We start from the raw sequence: 19759 nt of genomic DNA, 5'->3' as shown, positions 1-19759 counted from the left end.
CTGTTATATTTGTTCACTTCCTGCTTTCCTAATATAATTTAAGTTTTTTGTTTTGTTTTAACTTTATTTAAAATTAAAATTAAAATTAAAATTAAAATTAAAATTAAAATTAAAATTAAAATTAAAATTAAAATTAAAATTAAAATTAAAATTAAAATTAAAATTAAAATTAAAATTAAAATTAAAATTAAAATTAAAATTAAAATTTTAATTTTAATTTTAATTTTAATTTTAATTTTAATTTTAATTTTAATTTTCCGTCGGGACGGGGGGGGGGGGATATGAATGAATGTAGTAGACATTCAAAAAAAAATCAAAAAAATCAAAAAAACAAATAACAAACAAGAACCAGGATATAATTTTCCCACTTTTGGACAGATTTATTAGAAATACTCAATTTTTTTTGGCCACCATTAAATGTACACAAGTACACACAATCTACACTGTAAAACCACTGCTCAAGTTCTGCAACCATTCTGTCCAGTGGACAGTCATCAATTATATAATAATCATTATTATATTATTAATTCGCCTATTATTATTACTATCATCATTCTAGTAGTACTACTACTAGTAGTAGCAGTAGTAGGCTAGTATTCGCCTGCTTATTGGCTTGCTTATTAGCCTGCTTTTGCCCTATTATATAAAATTTGTAAGAGATTTGTTTTGTAAAAAAAAAATCAATTAAAATAAATTAATTATAAAATTTTAAAATGTCTAAATATCATATAATATAATAAAATTAAAAATTATTAGTATATTTTTATTAATATTACTAATAAATATAAATATAAATATAAATATAAATATAAATATAAATATAAATATAAATATAAATATAAATATAAATATAAATATAAATATAAATATAAATATAAATATAAATATATCAAAAATATTTAAAAAATCAACTAAAAATATCAAATTATTTAGGGTTGCTTAAGAAAATAGGCCTAATGACGCCACTGCTCCGAAGTGAGAACTGTTTATGGGGTAAGGGGGCGGGGAACTGTCTCACCAAGCAGGTCGTCACAATTTGGAACAGTCTCTGGCACGCTGAAGTCAACACTTAACGCAGCCTTACACCCTACGGCTGTAAGGCCTACTGCTGTCCTCAATCGACCTCCCTATCTGAAAGGACTTAGACAATCTTCCAAATTTGTGACTTAAACCTCGCAAAACCTACATTTCAATTTAGCGGTGAGGATTATGTGAAGACACTCCCAACCAAGACCTATTGACACCAAAACAGATCCACACTACCAATGCTGTATATCACATCACAAGAAGAACATACTAAAAATGCACCATACAACATAACACAAATCATATCAGCTTATTAATGAAATAAAATACTGTACTTACAGTCTGCTTCAACACAAGTAGTGATGTGTTAGCGTCTGGGTTCAAATCTGAAATCTGCAGCGGTTGAGCTATTACCGCTGCGTTTTATACACGCTGACACACCCATACACCATAGTCGAAGCTACAGCGTGAGAAAACATTTTAAAAATTGCTCTCATCAGTGCAGACAAACACACACACACACACACATTCTTATGTGTGGTTTAGAATTGTGCCAGCGGGTGTGGTGTGTCGAGAAATAATCAGGAAATTCATGAATTAGCACATTTAGACATATTCGTTTAATCTATTCAGGTGTAAAAAGAAGCTAAGCGTTTATATAAATTGCATTGATAGCAACTTTATGGATTATTTTCAGCATTTTCTAAAATGTGTATTGCATTTTGCACATATCACTTTTTATGTTGGCAACAAGTGAATGCACAGGCTAATTATGTACCTTCTACCATCTAGTGGAACAGCATTTTATTGTTCTGCCTGTCAGGGCTGTCATATATAAGATTTGTGACCGCCATTGCCGATGGAGGTAATCCCAAACATCAACACATTTCTTTCCTTTTGGAAATTAACATGAAACATTAATTTAATAATTTAATAATAAATAAAAATTAATTTGTTAATTTGTTTCACTTGTTTCATTTGTTTTATTTTTCCATCTTATTTTTCCATCTTATTTTGTGTCGAAAAAAATTAACATTAAACATTTATTTAATAATAAATAAAAATGTATTTGTTAATTTGTTTCACTTGTTTCATTTTGTTTTTTGATTTGCTTATTTATTTTTCCATCTTATTTTGTGTCGAAAAAAAATTAACATGAAACATTTATTTCATAATTTAATAATAAATAAAAAATAATTTGTTAATTTGTTTCACTTGTTTCATTTGTTTTTTGATTTGCTTATTTATTTTTCCATCTTATTTTGTGTCGAAAAAAAATAACATTAAACCTTTATTTAATAATTTAATAATTAATAAAAATTAATTTGTTAATTTGTTTCACTTGTTTTTTGATTTGCTTATTTATTTTTCCATCTTATTTTGTGTCAAAAAATAAAAATGAACATGAAACATTTATTTAATAATAAATAAAAATTAATTTGTTAATTTGTTTCACTTGTTTTTTTTATTTGCTTATTTATTTTCCCATCTTATGTTGTGTCGAAAAATAAAAATTAACATGAAACAGTGTAAGTCGCAAGAACAGCCAACCTATGAAAAAAATTGCGACTTATAGTCTGGAAAATACGGTAATATGAGGTAGCGAACAATGCACATCATTGGGTTAAAACCTGTAACAATGTTGCCTGGTTTCATATACATGCTGTGATCATGCCTTAACATGTACACTCATGACAACATGTAATAGTTGCTGTATTTTCATTATTTAAAACACTACCCAAACTCTACTTTCCTGACTATAAGTCACACTTTTTTTTGATAGGTTGGCTGTTCCTGCCACTTATACTCCAGAGTGACTTATAAATGAAAAAAAAAACTGTTTATGTTACATAAACACTGGACAACTTTTCTGTTCATGTTTATTGTTCATGTAGCTGAATAAGCATTGTGTTAGCATATCTTACACCTATTTAGCCTGTTTGCTATTCTTTTATTATTGTTAGAATTTGCCTTCCAAGATGATGTAATGTCTGTTTTGGTTAAGTAGTTTGTAAAATAAATCACCCGCGAAAAATGCGACTTATACTCCAGTGCGACTTATGTGTGTTTTTTTTCTACCTAATTATGCATTTTTGGCATTGTGAGCGACTTAGTCCAGAAAATACGGTATTTCAGAGGCGCATTGATATACAAACTTATGCTAGTTCCTTCAACAACAACAACATATCCGCTCTCATTGTGATGGCTGTATCTTCTAGCACGTGTGCTCCAGTCCTCAGGTTAAAAATGCTAACGGCAAATTAGCAAATAATGATTAGTCCACCAGATAAATATAGTTCTTCATGTTAGCTGCTACAATAATAATATCATTATTATACTAGTCACTGTTAGGATTTTTTTTTGTGAAGTCTTTAGCATCAAAATAGGTGTTTCCTGTGATGTTTGTTGCTAGCTAGCTCATATTAACCAGTTTTTTCGCACCAGAAAAGGGATATAAATTGCAGTTTTAACCATTTTAACATGGTTATTTGTTATCCTACAATGGTAGGAGTAGTTGCTCTGTGTTTATGTTACCTCAAGCTATATCTTTGTTGAGTCAGCTCATTATGGCTACTGTCTTAAAAAGCAAACTGGCTTGCTAACCTGGTTACGATCGAACAACAGAGTAGGTTTTCACTTCTCTCTTCTTGGCTCATGTTTGCAATTGAATGAAATAAACCTGACTAGGATATTTTTATTGAATTTAAACACTATAAGCATATGAAGACGTGTCCTGTAGCTTCATTTAGTGCTGCTGGTCCCAACAGAACAATTGTGATTGTTAATCTGGTACTTATAAGAGAATCTTTCATGGCAAACACTGCAACTCCACACTTTCTCACCAGTGTGTATTCTCATATGTGTTTTCAAACATTCATTTCGTACAAAACTTAAACCACACACAGAGCAAGAAAATGGTTTCTCACCGGTGTGTGTTCTCATGTGTCTGACAAGTGGGGTTTGGTCGCAAAAGCTTTTGCTGCAAATTGAACAGGCGTATGGTTTTTCTCCAGTGTGTCTTCTCATGTGTATTTTCAAATCCGGATTTCGTAAAAAGCTTTTATCGCACACCGAACAGGTAAAAGGTTTCTCTCCGGTGTGCGTTCTCATGTGCCTGACAAGCGCCGTTCGTTCACAGAAGCTTTTGTAGCAGATTGAACAAGAAAAAGGTTTATCCCCGGTGTGAGTTCTCATGTGTTTCTTCAAAGACTGATTCAGTACGAAACCTTTTCCACAGACTGAACAGGAAAACGGTTTCTCTCCAGTGTGTATTCTTGCGTGTGCTGTCAAATGTACCTTCTGAGAGAATCGTTTACCGCAAACTGAGCACATGAATGGTTTCTCTCCTGTGTGTATTCTCATGTGCGTTTTCAAATCATGGTTTCGAACAAAACTTATACCACAGACCGAACAAGAAAATGCTTTCTCCCCGGTGTGTATAATCATGTGTCTTTTTAAACACTGATTTCGCACAAAGGCTAAACCGCACACTGAACAGGAGAAAGGTTTCTCTCCGGTGTGTGTTCTTGTGTGTATTTTCAACTCTCCTTTTTGTATAAAACCTTTCCCGCAAACCGAGCAGACAAACGGTTTCTCTCCCGTGTGGTTTCTCAAGTGTCTTTTCAAATTACTCCGGTCGTTAAACGTTTTGTCACAATGAGAGCACCGCCAGTGTGTGTTGTCAGTGTGACATGTCTTAGCTTTAAAGACGTCATCAGTAGTGTCAGGAGAGCGTGACGTCGTGTCGTCACTATCTGATAACGGAGCCAAGAGGTTGTCCGCTTGTGTTCCTCCATCAGCTTCTGTTGTCACGTGTTGACTTGAGCTGCTTTCACTTTTGTCTTTATCATCTTCACTCTTCACAATAACAACAATCACCGGGTAGTCCTCCGGTTGTTCGTGAGTGATGCTGTGTTCCTCCGCTTCCTCTTTAATGTGATGTGGCTGTAGATCCTCCTCTTCTTCTTTAATGTAGCAGTGCTGTGGGTCCACCTGCTCCATTGTGGAGGTTCTGCAGGACACAAGAAACCAAACATGTTTTAGATCACCATATGAGGCATTGTCCTGAAATCCTGGAATCTAACCAGTCACCTCATTGATAGGCAAGACCTCATAATGTGTTTTTTTTAAACCTTTAACATAGAAACTGTAGCATTACTGTTCTATTGTGGCATGATTGAGTTGCCAAAATAGTCAGATGCATGTAGCTTGCAGAAACAAAGCAATCCAAACAACACAACATGTAAACACATTCCATCCATTGTATGTAGTTAAAAAGGTTTTTTTAACAATTTGTAATGGTAATGGTTTAATTTCATTTGAACATGCATCAGATTACAATTGAATGCATCACATAATCAGTTCACAGTTCCACATGTCCAAAAGGAGTAGGAAGAAGCAAAGCTTATTAAATCCTACCCCTCCATCTAGTACTTTTACAATCAGTAACTGTTACATTTGTTCACTTCCTGCTTTCCTAATATAGTTTAAGTTTTTTGTTTTTTTAATTTTAATTTTAATTTTAATTTTAATTTTAATTTTAATTTTAATTTTAATTTTAATTTTAATTTTAATTTTAATTTACTTCCTGCTTTCATAATATAACTAAGTTTATTTCTTTATTTTTTTTTACTTTATTTTATAATTTTTTATTTATGTTATAAAATAATTATTTTATATTATTTTTATATCATATTTTTAATTTTTTTATTTCATTATTTATTTTTTGTTACGTACCGAAGTACGAGGTGATATGACCATACAATAACATAATGGGTACCATAGTAAGTGTCAATATAGTGATATATATATATATAGCACATCATGACTGGTTGAAGACTCTTCATCCTTGTATTTAGCAAACATCAACTGCTTGTATTGTTTCTTGAATTGTCTCATCGTTGTGCATCGTTTGAGTTCCTTACTCAATCCATTCCATAGTTTGATTCCACATACTGAAATGCTATGTCTTTTTAACGTAGTCCTAGCATATAAGTGTTTCAAATGTACTTCTTCCCTGAGATCATATTTCTCCTCTCTTGTAGAGAAGTACTGGATGACATTTTTAGCTAATTGGTTATTTTTAGCCTTATGCATTATTTTAGCTGTTTGAAGATGAATTATATCAGCAAGTTGAAGTATTTGTGATTTTAGAAATAAGACATTTTAATAATAATAGTCTGTTCTCTGTAGGCGGCGTTATGAATTATCCTATTAAAAAGTCTACTAGTATTTACAACACAGTATGCTGATGGTCTTTATCGCGCTACATTGCTATGAGGCCTGTTAGCATTAGCATGTTTATTATTATTTGTAACCGTTTCTTCACACAAATCACCAAATGACAATCTTCATGACAAGTATTACACAGCATGTTTGTTCTTTTAAGGCACCGTATACCGACCTGAAGCACAGAAAAGAGCAGCGAACATGGATGTTTTCACGTCAGCTCAGGATTTATTCTTCTTCGCTGCCGTGTGTGACTAACCAACACGCAGCGCCCCCCAATGGCTTAACTGTCAAACAGCGGCCAAGTGACCAAATAAATTTTATTAGAAGATAGTCATTCATTACATTAATATTGTGTAATGTAAAGACAGATTATATTGTAAGAAATATGTAAAGAAAATTAAGGTGTTAAGGATGAGTGGTTAGCGCACAGGTCTCACAGCTAAGAGACCCGGGTTCAATTCCACCCTCTGTCATCTCTGTGTGGAGTTTGCAAGTTTTCCATGTGCATGCGTAGGTTTTCTCCGGGTACTCCGGTTTCCTCCCACATTCCAAAAACATGCTAGGTTAATTAGCGACACCAAAGTGTCCATAGGTATGAATGCGAGTGTGAATGGTTGTTTGTCTATATGTGCCATGTGATTGGCTGGCGACCAGTCCAGAGTGTACCAGCTGGGATAGGCTCCAGCACCCCCGCAACGCTTGTGAGGATAAGCGGTAGAAAATGAATGAATGAATGTCTATTATATTGGGTAAGACAAGTATAAAAGTGACTATAGGGGTGTTATTTCATTTCTAAAGGGCTCTAATAACGTTGAAAAACATATTTAAAGAGGTTCCCAATGCTCTAACTACAAAGAAATTCAATTTATAAAGAAGGGATCCTACTAATTTATTGTGATAAATGAGGGATTACTGTTAAATTAGTTTTAGCATCTTTAATACACAAAATGTATTACATTTTTCTGTATGCGGCCCTCTGTGGAAAAAGTTTGGATACCCCTAATGTAAGAGAAACTGTACAGAAGCAGTTTGATCGTATTTTGAACATATTAAAAACTGACTTAGTTCATAATACTCATTCATAAAAACGCTGTGTTGTTATTTAAGACTGATTAATTACAGTGTCAGCTGGGATAGGCTCCTGCACACCGCCGGTGACAAAGTTCAATATGAAATAAATCATATCAAACTGAACGGCACTAGCATTCATCTGCCAATGGACCAAGACTCTAACTCCTGTGTGTATTTTATGTGCCATCTGAGAGGATTTTTTTTTCCCCCAAAACAATCCAATAATTCAATAAAACATTCAAAAGTTTATTCTCCGGTGTGTTTATTCACATGTTTAACCATATCTACCTTATTAGTAAATCTTTTATCACAAAATGAACAAAAATATTCTTTCTCTGTGGTGTGTGTTCTCGTGTGTAATGTCATATGTGCCCTTTGAGAAAATGTTTTACCACAAACCGAACAACTAAAAGGTTTTTCTCCTGTGTGAGTTCTCATATGTTTTATCATATGTACCTTTTGAGAGAATCTTTGATAACAAACAGAACAACTAAAGGGTTTCTCCCCAGTGTGTGTCCTCATGTGCGCTGCCAAAATATCACGTCGGGCGAATGTTTTATCGCAGAGCGAACAACTAAATGGTTTTTCTCCCGTGTGTGTTCTCATGTGTTTGATCAAATTGGATTTGAATGAGAATCTGCAACCGCAAACCGCGCAGATAAAAGGTTGCTCTCCCGTGTGTGTTCTCATGTGCGTGACCATATTTGACTTGTGAGCGAATCTTTGGCAACAAACCGAACAACTAAAAGGTTGTTCTCCTGTGTGTGTTCTCATATGTTGAGGCAAAGCGCTCTTATTGTAAACATTTTCACAAACTGGGCAAGTCAAGCATTTTTTACCCGTCTTCTTTTGAGTCCTTATATGACCTTCAAAGTCTGCGTCGTTGCTCAAAGGTTCTTGGGTATCGTGCCCGTGTTCAGCCTCGGGAGAGTATGACATTGTGTCGTCCTTATCTGATAGTGGAACCAGGAAGTTGTCTGCTTGTGATGCTCCACAGCAGTCTCCATCTGATTCTGTTATGTGTTGTGATGAACTGCTACACGGGGGCTCCGCCCCTCCGTTGTCCTGACTTGGACCGTGTTGAAGCTGTGCGGACTCAGATGGTTTGGCTTCCTGGTCTTCGCTTTTCACAGAGACACATGGGAACATTGTGAGATCAGTCTCCATCAGCCTTAGAAGACAATTTCCCTCCAGAGCGGTACTCCAGAGTTCCTCCCCTTCCTCCTTAATGTGTGGGTGCTGTGGAGAGTCCTGCTTCAAAGTGGAGCTCCCACCTTGCGGTTCTTCTTGACGATCAAGCACTTTTTGGAAGTCTGCAGAACACAAACAACACCAATTAGTCTGCCATATGATGTTTCAATGCCATACTTCATTGCATAGGATTACAACAGCGCCCTCTGGTGGATAAATTACTAAAAGTTCATTACGACGCAATGGCTATGGCTCTAAACAGGCAGATTTTTAAAGACTAAATGCCGTATTTTTGCCAAGGTTCTTAAAATGAAAGGATGTCTAAATGCAAATACGTCATTGCAAAGGATTACAACAGCGCCCTCTGGTGGAGAAATAGCTAAACGTTAATTACGACGCAATGGCTATGGCTCTAAACAGGCAGATTTTTTAATATTACGTCACTCAAACCTGACGTTAATTCCTAAAGACTAAATGCCGTATTTTTGCCAAGGTTCTTAACATTAAAGGAACCGTAAAAGGTAAAATACATACTGACTAAAGATGGATGATAGCTGAGCTCTAAGGCTAGCATAGCCTGTGATAAAATGTTGCGAAACTGATAACAATTACGGACTATTTTGATTCCAGCGGTAATAAAAGTGTGTCCCTTAACAGCAATATGGGACGTGAGTTCTAGTTTAAAAAAAACCGGACGATTCTATTTTTCATGGGACGTTTGGCAACCCTACCGCGGTCACGTGGTTACAACCAAGCAATACACACAGGCAATAATGTATGGTACTTTTCATGCAAACGATAAACATTTTAAAGTAATAATGCAACAAACCTTCTCTTTGTAACACGACTTGAGGATCCTTGTAAACAACGTCTAATAGTTGACGTTGTCGCTGGTTCTCCTCTTTTGTTCGATTAAGTTCCTCCTCGTACTCTGCAAGCGCTTTTTCGAACACTACAAATATTTCTTCAACAGCAGCAGTTAGTCGCCGACTCACCAACGCCCTTAGTATTTGAACTTTACACATTTTCCAACAACAATCACGCTTTATCTCTGCTTAGCGATGCTTGACTACTTCCGCTTCTCTTTGTTAGCGGCTAGCAAGCTCGGTTGAGCTAAAAAAAATCTTCACAAATATCCGATAAGAGTTCTTCTTCACATAAAAAAGCAATAATCGGTAATCTGGTATACGACAGGCAAAAGTAGAATAATTAAAATTAAGGAATTGAAGCAGTTAAATACTACACTGCGTCTGCATACTTGTCTTCCGGTGATACATGGCTACTACATTCTAGTACATTACTGCCTCCCTCAGGAGTGGAGGTGTCATTACACCCTAGTTTGTTAGTTTTTTAAGATGAAGCTACGAGATGGAGAATGCTAACACGATGCTGCTGATAGCTTGTTGTTGTTTAAGTACTACAAACGGGCGTAATTGGGTGATGGTGGTCCAACCAGGGTTTTTTCAAAAGGTAGTTTTGGTACTACATTAATAATAAAATTACGTTATGTTAAATTTAATCATGTAAAGCTCTAGGACCTAACGGAAACAGTCGCTCCCGAAAGACCGCCCACAAACGTATCGATTGGGTCTGTGGTTTCTAGTTAACCTGCGATTGGTTGTCTCCACTGTCACTCAATTTGCTAGCTTGTGTTTACAGCGTGATCATGTTGTGCTACATGTTTTACAGCCAGTTAAAGTGTTATGAAAAGTAAATAATATAAAATTATAAATTATAATACTGCTACCTTAGACGGAAATTATTTTAAATTTTAATCGTCGTTTTACGTTGTTTTTTCATACTCGTGTCTGTTACGTTTCTGTCTATACTGTAACGATAACTAATACTGGTAATATCAATAGGAATACTGGTAAAATATCAAAATTCCATTGTTCTTGCTTTACAAATCCATATGGGTTAAAACCAAAAAGTAAAAATAAGCAAGAAAAATTGAATAGAACACAAATCAACCTATAAGAACACAGTATTACTGCAAATAGCAGCCACACATCAAATACTGCAGCTTCATTTACTGTTACTGTTTACACTTGTGATTGTGAAGCTGGTACTTATAAAGGAATCTTTCATCACACACATTGCATCTCTCTTTTTTCTCCCTCATGTGTCTCCTCATGTGAACTCCAAGTGCTGATCGATCACAAAATTTTTTGTTGCAGATTGAGCAAGAATATGGTCTTTCTCCAGTGTGTCTTCTCAGGTGTATGGTCAAAGATTGGTTTTGTCCGAAACGTGAATCACAGAACGAACATGAAAAAGGTTTCTCTCCAGTGTGTATCCGCGTGTGTGCAGTCAAACTTGATTTCTGAGTGAAAAATTTACCACACACCGAACACACGTATGGTTTCTCTCCTGTGTGCGTTCTCATGTGTACTCGGAGATTAAAACGGTGATTGAAAGTTTTGCTACATTGGAAGCATTTGAAGTGTGCGTTGTCGATGTGAAATGTCGGATCAAATGTGGGGTCTTCATGATCAGATGTGTCTGTTTGTGATCCTCCGTCAGCTTCTGTTGTCACTGATCTACTATTTAGAGGATCCACTTGACCTTTGTCTCCATTATATTCACTCTCTACAGGGACAGCAGGAGGAGGGGCCTCCTCCAGTCCTTCATGATGATTTCCCTCCTGAATGATGCAGTTTTCCTCCTCCTGCGGGGGTTGTGGATCCTCCTTGTAGCTCGGCTCTTCTTCACTGACGTCTGCAGGAAACAGTAAGACAAGAGGAGTCAATGCAACTTGGTATGAGTAAGAAAATCCATCACCACACTGCAATTTCTCACCTATGTGTCTTTTCATGTGTCTTACAAGCGTCGCACGGTCATAAGAGCTTTTGTGGCAGATTAAGCAATAATATGGTCTTTCTTCAGTGTGTCCTCTCATGTGTTCTTCAAGCGACGCTCGGACATTAAAGCGTTTGTTGCAGATCGAACAAGAATACGTTTTTTCTCCAGAGTGCTTTCTCATGTGTGTCTTCAGATTTGAATTCCGAACAAAACTTAAACCGCACACTGAACAGGTGAAAGGTTTCTCTTTTCCAGCGTTAATTGCGGGAAGTTCAGTCAAATACGACGTTTGAGCAAGTCGTACACAGCAGACTCCCGAGTCAGACACTGTGCAAGTAGAAGGTTTCTCCTCAGTGTGTGTTTTCATGTGTCTTTTCAAACAGTGATTTCGTGTAAAGCTTGTAGGACAAACTGAACAGGAAAAAGGTTTCTCTCCTGTGTGTACTCTTGTGTGTGTTATCATGTGTGCCTTCAGAGAGAAGCTTTTACTACAAATGGAGCAGGAATAAGGTTTTTCCCCAGTGTGTCTTCTCATGTGCACTTTCACCTCATATTGTCGTGCAAAGTCTTTTCCACACACGGGACAGGAAAAATTTTTCTCTCCTGTGTGCATTCTTGTGTGTATCGTCAAAGTTCCTTTCTGGGAGAATCTTTTACCGCAAACGGAGCACACAAAGGGTCTCTCTCCTGTGTGAATTCTTATGTGATCTTTCAGATGACTGTGGTGATGAAATGTTTTCCCACAGTGACAGCATTTGAAGTGCGTGTTGTCAGTTTTAGGGTTTTCGGCATCAAGTTCAAGAGGATGTGATGCGGTGTCGTCGCTATCTGATAGCGGAGCCAAGAGGCTGTCTGCTTGTGATCGTCCACAGTGGTCTCCATCAGGTTCTGATGTCATGTGTTGAGTTGAGCTGCTGCCCGGAGGCTCCGCTTCATTCCTGTCTTCACTTTTGTCGTCAACATCTTCACTTTTCACACCAGTCAATGGGAACTCCTTCGGTCCTTGAAGGTGACGTCCCTCTTGGTAGATGCTGGGATCTTCCTCTTTAATGGAGGGGGGTTGTGGCTCCCTTTTAATGTGGAAGGGATTCTGCTCCTGTTCGTCCATTTTCATGTTCAGGGTCTGTGGCTCCTCCACTCTTGGTGATCTGAGGGAAGATCTTCTTCTTCACTAACATCTGCAGGATACAAGATGAATGATTTAGCTAAAAAAAAAAAAAAAAAAAGCAATTCAGTAAATAAGATTTTTTGTGGGCTGCACGGCTATCTAGTGGTTAGCGCACAGACCTCACAGCTAGGAGACCAGGGTTCAATTCCACCCTCAGTTTGCATGTTCTCCCCGTGCATGCGTGGGTTTTCTCCGGGTACTCCGGTTTCCTCCCACATTCCAAAAACATGCTAGGTTAATTAGCGACTCCAAATTGTCCATAGGTATGAATGTGAGTGTGAATGGTTGTTTGTCTATATGTGCCCTGTGATTGGCTGGCCACCAGTCCAGGGTGTACCCCGCCTCTTGCCCGAAGACAGCTGGGATAGGCTCCAGCAACCCCTCGTGACCCTAAAGAGGATAAGCGGTAGAAAATGAATGAATGTCTGCTCAGCCAATTCTTTACCTTTATTGGTCATGTGTATTTAATGACGCTAGGAACACTCGCTAAATATAGCAATTGTGTTCATAGATTGTCAACATGAATCTCCTCGATGTATGAGGTGTGTTATTAAACACATTCATGGCACAAAAGGCTTTTTTTCAGGTTTTGTAACATGCGGTAATACAAATAAACGAGCAAACTAATACCAAAGTAAAAGGGTTTTTTTCCCAGGTATTTTGATGAACCAGAAACGTGTTGGCTTCCAGTAAACTATCCCCTATATTCAACTGCTGAACAGGTGGTGCTGATATACAAGCAAAAGCAGTTATAGTTATATATTATAACATTTTGGCAGTGGATAATGTGAAAAGAAACTGAAACTGACTCATTTTCACAACCAATATAAAAACAAAGCAGTGTATCATCCTCACAAAACACTGCTCATTCGTTTTGATAGTCTGTTGATGAATATTGTATCATAGAAACAAACCTGCTATGTCTAACACAACTTGATACTTCTTGAAAGTAGCGTCCGGCCGCTCGTTCTCCTCTTCTGTTGCAGAAAGTTCCTCCTCGTATCTTGTTATCGTTCTTTCACACATTACCACACAATCACAACACTTTACACTCACGCTCTGCTTGGGAATATATTGCTAACTTCCGTGTTTCTTTGTTAGCTAGCATGCTAAGCTAGCCCCGGAAGCGTCAACATGCGCCAAGACTAAATTATCCAGATAAAAGCAATTTAGAACAATGTTAACTTTTTTAAACGGTATGAATGTTTACGTGTAGGCATGGATTAAGAACACAAAACAAAAACGACCACAGTCGCGTCTTCTCAGGAAAACATAATTTAGCTTTTTCTTCGTACTGTTTTGTACGATTCACCTATCATGCTTTACAATACCGCCATCTATCGGGGACTTTTAGATACCACATCCGTTGTAGTGCTATATCCCGTCTAGTCTAGTGACTCTAATGGCAAGTACGAAAATAAAACTCGATTTTCAAAAGGGAAAGCGAGAAAGGAGATGCAAGGAATGCTAAGGAAGGAGATTGGATAGTTTTACTATCATCCCTTAAAAATATAATCGCCCCGTATTTCGAAACAAATTACATGTTCCGTTTTTATTCAAAAAAGGACGCACTTTGTGTGATGGTATGTAGTTTTTTATGTAGACAATTTTTGTATGTTATTTTGTAATTTGTTCCTGTTATATTCGTTTTCCTCCAAAAACATGCATGCAAATAAATTAAGGAACCAGTCAGATACTACAAAAACAGCTTTAATGTCCTCTTTTCGGTACAAAATCTACGGCCACCATGTGAACTTGTTAATATTATTGTTATATGCTCCCATCCAGTAGATGGCGGTATACAACTCTGAAGTCACGGCTGCCAATCAAAATAAGAATGCGCAGTAAAAGGGTGTAGTCGCGTGTGCTAGCAGCCGCTATTACAACACGTCGAAGAACGATACCAAGTCACCGATAGTCGTTGCCTGCTATTATGGGCATATTTATGTAATAGAAAAGACGTAGTTAATTGTTCGTGTCGGGATAAACTAGTCAGTGGGCGAAAAGCTTCTCAGGCTAGCTTAGCAAGCTAACTGCTACGACGAGGCGGAAGTTATCAAACCATAGCTCAGCATAGTTCAAGTGTGAGTGAAAAGTTGTTATTATGTGTGACGTACAGATGCTTAGAGCACTGGTTAATCGGTGTTTGACTGCGGCCGTTGACGAAATATTTGTAGAGTTCGAAAGAACGCTAGCATGGTACGATGGGGAACTTTCTCGAACAAAAGAGGAGAACGAGCGACAACGTGAGCTACTACACGTTGTGTTCAAGGACCCTCGAGTGGTGTTATATAGAACAGGTTTGTTGCATTCTTACTCAAACATGTTTACCAACTTTTTACAATGTATCGTTACCGTTTAAAGTACATACATACATTGAACTAGCCACAACGTCAACAACTAGACGTTGCTGACTCGAAGCATGGATCTGAGTTACATTGTCACAAACGGGAGTGACGCACAGGCCGCCATTTTTTTTGACGTTTTTCAAAGCTTGGTTCAAAGCTACACAAGATAGCGAGACAGCCAACTTAATCGGTCACGTGATATGTACAGAACAATACAAGCCCAGAAGCAGAAGTGGGAAGCACACTAGTCAGACTAGAATGGTGATAGACCTTTAGTCTGTAGATTTTAGGACTAGATTTGAATGATTAGGGAATACCATTAAGCTAGTTTCTTTGGGTTTCTGCCCCCCCGCCCCCGCCCACACACAGATATTGTCAGAACAATGCCTTGTCTTCTCTTGTCCTGCAGACGTCCGTGAAGATATTCCACCTGAGCAGCAGGAGTGGAGATGCAAGGTGAAGCAGGAAGAGCCACAGCCTCTCCACGTTAAAAAGGAGGAAGAAGAGGTGGATCATTTTGATAGTCTGGAACCGTTTCCAGTGAAGAATGAAGACGAAGACAAAGGTCAAAACGAAGAGACGAGAGAGCTGGAGCCTCCAACTCAGCAGCACACGACCGTCGAAGCTGATGGAGGATCACGAGCAGACAGCCTCTTAGCGCTGCTACTGTCTGATAATCTGGAAGAGTTTTCGGTGATGAATATGCTCGTGAAGAGCGAAGGCGATGACGACAAAGGTCAAAGCGAGGAGAAGAGAGAGCTCGAGCTTCCAAGCAGCAGCTCAACTCAGCAGCACACGACCATCGAAGCTGATGGAGGTTCACAAGCAGACAACTTCTTAGCGCCGCTACCGAATAGTGACGACATGACGTCAAACTGTCCTGACACTAACGCCGAAGGCTCTAAAGCTGATGAGACACATCCCGCTCACAGCGTTGGCTTTACATATCCTGAGTGTGACAAAGCTTTCAAACATCGTTATCATCTGATGAAACACATGACAACGCACACAGGTGAAAAACCATACATGTGCTCCGTTGGTGGTAAAGGCGCCTGTTCGAGGGCAAATTTGAAAGCACACATAAAAATACACACGGAAAAGAAACCTTTTCCCTGTTCGAAGTGTGGTAAACGTTTTGCATACAGTCGAACTTTGAAAGCACACATAAGAAAAAAGCACACTAAAGAGAAACCTTACTCCTGTTCGGTGTGCGGTAAAAGATTTGTACGATATTGGCAGTTCACAACACACATAAGAGTACACAGCGGGAAACCTTTTAAATGTTCAGTGTGCCGTATGTGTTTTGCTAAGTCGCATTATTTGGAAATACACAAAAGTATCCACACGATAAAAAAAGGAGGGACAAATGTGGAGTGTGTGATGGGAGAAGCTCCTGTAAGTACCAACTTAACACCCAGGAGTGCTGGTGTAACAGCAGCAGTAAATGAAGCTGCTGGACTTTAAATAAACCGTCAAGACTTCCTGTTTGTATGTGGAAGTGTTTCCCATTTGCAATAAAAAATTTACACTGAATGATCCCGTTGTTTATTTTGATATCAACTCTTATTCCACCACATACTACGTTGTACCGTACATCAAGTGTGTAATGACACCTCCACACCTGCGGGAGGCAGTAATTCACTAGACTACTAGCTGGGTATTACCGGAAGTAAACCACGAAAAGGTTTAGCATTCAGTATAAAGTTCATAGTGTTGACATAATTGTTTTAACAATATTTATGTTATGAGTATTTTAAATGGTTTAATCAAAAAAAACTAAATTGTCGGGATAAAAGGAATTTTTGATAATGCTAACTTTGTTACACAGTATATATGTTTACATGTAGGCATGTTTTGTCGGTTTCGCCTATCGTGCTTTACAATACCGCCATCTATCGGTGACTTTTAGTAACCACATCGGTTGAAGAGCACGAGTGATGGGAATAAATGTCCTGTTTTATTCAACTATTTACTTTGACATCAAGTATGGCTAGTATTAAAATAAAACCCCGAATTTCAAAAGGGAAAGCGAGAAAGGAGATGTAAGGGATGCTAAGGAAGAAGATTGGATAGTTTTACTACCGTGACTTGAAAAATGCAATTGGTCTGTACTTAGAAACAAATTACATGCTCCGTTTTTATTCCAAAGGGGACGCACTTTGTGTAATAGTGTGTAGTTTTTTTTAATCGTAAAGACAATTTTTGTGTGTTATATAGCAATTTGTTCCTGTTATATTCGTTTTACTCCAAAATCATGCATAAAATCTCTGGCCACCATGTGAGCTCGTTAACATTATTGTTGTTGTTATATACTCCCATCCAGTAGATGGCGGTATTTGGTGGCTACCCACCAAAACAAGAAGCAGTAAAAGAAAGACCATCTGCGCATGTCACGATATCGAGCGTAGTCAAGTGTGCGAGCAGCTGCTATTAAAACACATCGAAGAACGATACCAAGTCACTGATAGTCTTTGCCTGCTATCATTGCCATATTTATGTAATATAAAAGGCGTCTTTAATTCTTCGTGTCTGGATAAACTACTCAGTGGGCGAGAACCTTCTCGGGCTAGCTTAGCCAGCTAATTGCTACAAAGAGGCGGAAGTTATCGAACCATAGCTCAGCATAGTTCAAGTGTGATTGGAAAGGTGTTATTATGTGTGACGTACAGGTGCTTAGAGCACTGGTGAATCAGCGTTTAACTGCGGTTGTTGATGAAATATTTGTAGAGTTCGAAAGAACGCTAGCATGGTACGATGGGGAACTTTCTCGACAACGTCAGCTACTCAACGTTGTGTTCAAGGTCCCTCGAGTGGTGTTACACAGAACAGGTTTGTTGCATTCTTACTCTAACATATTTACCATATTTTTACAATTAGCGTTAACGTTTAACGGGCATACATTGAACGAGCCACAACGACGTTGCTGACGTCGAGCTGTGTTATATAGTCACAAAACGGGAGTGACACACAGGCCGCCATTACAAACAAACTCGACAATGCTGTCATTACGTGACGTTTTTCAAAGCTTGTTGGTTATTACGTACACAAGATAGCGAGACAGCCAAGTACACGCTGTCACGTGATATTTACGAACAATACAAACTCAGAAGCGGAAGTGGGACGCACACTAGTCAGACTAGAATGGTAATAGACTTACATTCCACAGGACCTTTAGTCTGTAGATTTTAGGACTAGATTTGAATGATTAGGGAATGCCATTAATCTAGTTTTTTGGGGTTTCTGCCCCCCCCTCTGAAAACTACTTTTTTTAATGCTTGTATTTGTCTTCTCTTGTCCTGCAGACGTCCATAATGATTTTCCCCCTGAGGAGTGGAGATGCAAGGTGGAGCAGGAGGAGCCACAGCTCCTCCACATTAAAAAGGAGGAAGAGGAGGATCATTTTGATAGTCTGGAACCGTTTCCAGTGAAGAATGAAGACGATATAGACCAAGGTCAAAGCGAGGAGACGAGAGAGCTGGAGCCTCCAAGCAGCAGCTCAACTCTGCACACGACCATCGAAGCTGATGGAGGATCACAAGCAGACAACTTCTTCGTGCTGCTACTGCCTGACAATATGGAAGAATTTCCAGTGATGAATGAGCTCGTGAGGAGCAAAGACGATGACGACAAAGGTCAAAGCGAGGAGAAGAGAGAGCTGGAGCTTCCAAGCAGCAGCTCAACTCAGCAGCACACGACCATCGAAGCTGATGGAGGATCGCAAGCAGACGACCTCTTAGCGCCGCTATCGGATAGTGACAACACGACGTCAAACTGTCCTGACACTAACGACAAAGGCTCTAAAGCCGATGAGACGCATTCAAAGTGGGTAAAGTGTGGTAAAGACGCCCGTTCAAATTTGAAAGCACACATGAAAATACACACGGGAGCGAAACCTTTTTCCTGTTCGGTGTGTGGTAAAGGTTTTGCACTCAATCGAGCTTTGAAAGCACACATAAGAACGCACAGTGGAGAGAAAACAGTTTTCTGCTCAATTTGTGGTAAAGGTTTTGCGGAAACTCTATCCTTGAAAAAACACATGACAACGCACACAAAGGACGAACGAGCGTGTTGGTTTTGCGGTGAAAGATTCTGTCAAATAATGGATTTGACAGAACACTATAAAACGCACACTGGAGAGAAACCTTTCTCCTGTTTGGTGTGCGGTAAATGTTTTGTACGAAAACGGAGTTTGACATCACACATGAGAGTACACACTGGCGAGAAACATTTTAAATGTTCAGTGTGTTGTATGCGTTTTGCTAAGCCGCTGTATTTGGAAATACACAAAAGTATCCACGCTAGAGAGAAAGTAGTGAAATGCGGAGTGTGTGATAAGAGATTCTCCTATAAGTACCAACTTAACGCTCACAGGTGTGCTGGTGTAACAGCAGCAGTAAACGAAGCTGCTGGACTTTAAATAAACTGTCAAGACTTCCTGTTTGTATGTGTAAGTGTTTACCATTTGCAATAAAAAATAATAGCCCTTAATTTACACTGAATGGTTACGTTGTTAATTTATATTGATATCAACTCTTATTCCACCACATACTACGTTGTATAGTACATCCAGTGTGTAATGACACCTCCACACCTGCGGGGGGCAGTAATTCACTAGACTGTACTAGCTGGCTATTACTGGAAGTAAACCATGAAAAGGTTAGCATTCAATATAAGGTTCATAGTGTTGACATAATTGTTTTTAAAATATTTGTTATGTGTATTTTTTAATTATTTAATTTAAATAAAACACTAAATTATCGGGATAAAAGTTTTTGGATAATGCTAACTTTGTTACACGGTATATGTTTACATGTAGGCATGGATTAAGAACACAAAACAATAAAAACCGGAAACATTTGGGTTTTTTCCTCGTCCTGTTTTGTGCTTTACAATACCGCCATCTATCGGTGACTTTTAACAA

At 38.2% G+C, this 19759-nt stretch overlaps 6 protein-coding genes across 7 annotated transcripts in view; 2 read left to right on the top strand and 4 right to left on the bottom strand.

Moving 5' to 3' along the window:
- Positions 1 to 2001, bottom strand: part of LOC144898503 (leukocyte elastase inhibitor-like) — a 9732-nt gene extending 7731 nt beyond the window's left edge. For both annotated transcript variants that reach the window (XM_078790620.1, XM_078790621.1), the window contains exon 1: positions 1366 to 2001. The gene's annotated coding sequence lies outside the window, so the exon portion shown is untranslated. The remainder of the gene's footprint in view (positions 1 to 1365) is intronic.
- A 108-nt stretch (positions 2002 to 2109) lies between these two features.
- LOC131108503 (uncharacterized) lies at positions 2110 to 6628 on the bottom strand. Its single transcript, XM_058059493.2, has 2 exons — positions 6431 to 6628; positions 2110 to 5038 (listed from the first exon to the last, which is right to left on the bottom strand). The coding sequence occupies exon 2, from the start codon at positions 5026 to 5028 to the stop codon at positions 3769 to 3771; it is 1260 nt and encodes a 419-aa protein (XP_057915476.2). The 5' UTR covers positions 5029 to 5038; positions 6431 to 6628; the 3' UTR covers positions 2110 to 3768.
- Positions 6629 to 7263: 635 nt separating this feature from the next.
- LOC131108502 (uncharacterized) lies at positions 7264 to 9775 on the bottom strand. Its single transcript, XM_058059492.2, has 2 exons — positions 9350 to 9775; positions 7264 to 8642 (listed from the first exon to the last, which is right to left on the bottom strand). The coding sequence occupies exons 1-2, from the start codon at positions 9543 to 9545 to the stop codon at positions 7576 to 7578; spliced, it is 1263 nt and encodes a 420-aa protein (XP_057915475.2). The 5' UTR covers positions 9546 to 9775; the 3' UTR covers positions 7264 to 7575.
- A 1334-nt stretch (positions 9776 to 11109) lies between these two features.
- Positions 11110 to 12571, bottom strand: LOC144898482 (uncharacterized). The gene is made up of 2 exons (XM_078790494.1): positions 11870 to 12571; positions 11110 to 11238 (listed from the first exon to the last, which is right to left on the bottom strand). The coding sequence occupies exons 1-2, from the start codon at positions 12434 to 12436 to the stop codon at positions 11110 to 11112; spliced, it is 696 nt and encodes a 231-aa protein (XP_078646620.1). The 5' UTR covers positions 12437 to 12571.
- A 1763-nt stretch (positions 12572 to 14334) lies between these two features.
- Positions 14335 to 16367, top strand: LOC131108505 (uncharacterized). Its single transcript, XM_058059495.2, has 2 exons — positions 14335 to 14790; positions 15248 to 16367. Exons 1-2 carry the CDS (start codon positions 14595 to 14597, stop codon positions 16300 to 16302), a joined length of 1251 nt encoding a protein of 416 aa, XP_057915478.2. The 5' UTR covers positions 14335 to 14594; the 3' UTR covers positions 16303 to 16367.
- An 865-nt stretch (positions 16368 to 17232) lies between these two features.
- On the top strand, positions 17233 to 19614 carry LOC131108499 (uncharacterized). The gene is made up of 2 exons (XM_058059473.2): positions 17233 to 17667; positions 18141 to 19614. Exons 1-2 carry the CDS (start codon positions 17493 to 17495, stop codon positions 19253 to 19255), a joined length of 1290 nt encoding a protein of 429 aa, XP_057915456.2. The 5' UTR covers positions 17233 to 17492; the 3' UTR covers positions 19256 to 19614.
- The last annotated feature ends 145 nt before the right edge of the window (positions 19615 to 19759 follow it).

The sequence above is a fragment of the Doryrhamphus excisus genome, linkage group LG5 (assembly GCF_037039965.1).
Source record: "Doryrhamphus excisus strain RoL-2023G ecotype Guam linkage group LG5, RoL_Dexc_Guam_v1.1, whole genome shotgun sequence".
In the NCBI taxonomy this organism is placed as follows: Eukaryota; Metazoa; Chordata; class Actinopteri; order Syngnathiformes; family Syngnathidae; genus Doryrhamphus; species Doryrhamphus excisus.
This window is presented reverse-complemented; position numbering and strand designations above follow the sequence as displayed.

What these genes read in the sequence shown, in the direction of transcription:
- LOC131108502 (XM_058059492.2), bottom strand. Translation starts at nt 9,545, where the DNA reads ATGTGTAAAGTTCAAATACTAAGGGCGTTGGTGAGTCGGCGACTAACT. An exon ending in AGTCGTGTTACAAAGAGAAG is followed by an intron (nt 8,643 to 9,349) that starts GTTTGTTGCATT and finishes TGTGTTCTGCAG; the next exon opens with ACTTCCAAAAAGTGCTTGAT.
- LOC131108503 (XM_058059493.2), bottom strand. Translation starts at nt 5,028, where the DNA reads ATGGAGCAGGTGGACCCACAGCACTGCTACATTAAAGAAGAAGAGGAG.
- LOC144898482 (XM_078790494.1), bottom strand. Translation starts at nt 12,436, where the DNA reads ATGAAAATGGACGAACAGGAGCAGAATCCCTTCCACATTAAAAGGGAG. An exon ending in ACTTTGCACGACAATATGAG is followed by an intron (nt 11,239 to 11,869) that starts GTGAAAGTGCAC and finishes TGTTTCCTGCAG; the next exon opens with ACGTCAGTGAAGAAGAGCCG.
- LOC131108499 (XM_058059473.2), top strand. Translation starts at nt 17,493, where the DNA reads ATGTGTGACGTACAGGTGCTTAGAGCACTGGTGAATCAGCGTTTAACT. An exon ending in AGTGGTGTTACACAGAACAG is followed by an intron (nt 17,668 to 18,140) that starts GTTTGTTGCATT and finishes CTTGTCCTGCAG; the next exon opens with ACGTCCATAATGATTTTCCC.
- LOC131108505 (XM_058059495.2), top strand. Translation starts at nt 14,595, where the DNA reads ATGTGTGACGTACAGATGCTTAGAGCACTGGTTAATCGGTGTTTGACT. An exon ending in AGTGGTGTTATATAGAACAG is followed by an intron (nt 14,791 to 15,247) that starts GTTTGTTGCATT and finishes CTTGTCCTGCAG; the next exon opens with ACGTCCGTGAAGATATTCCA.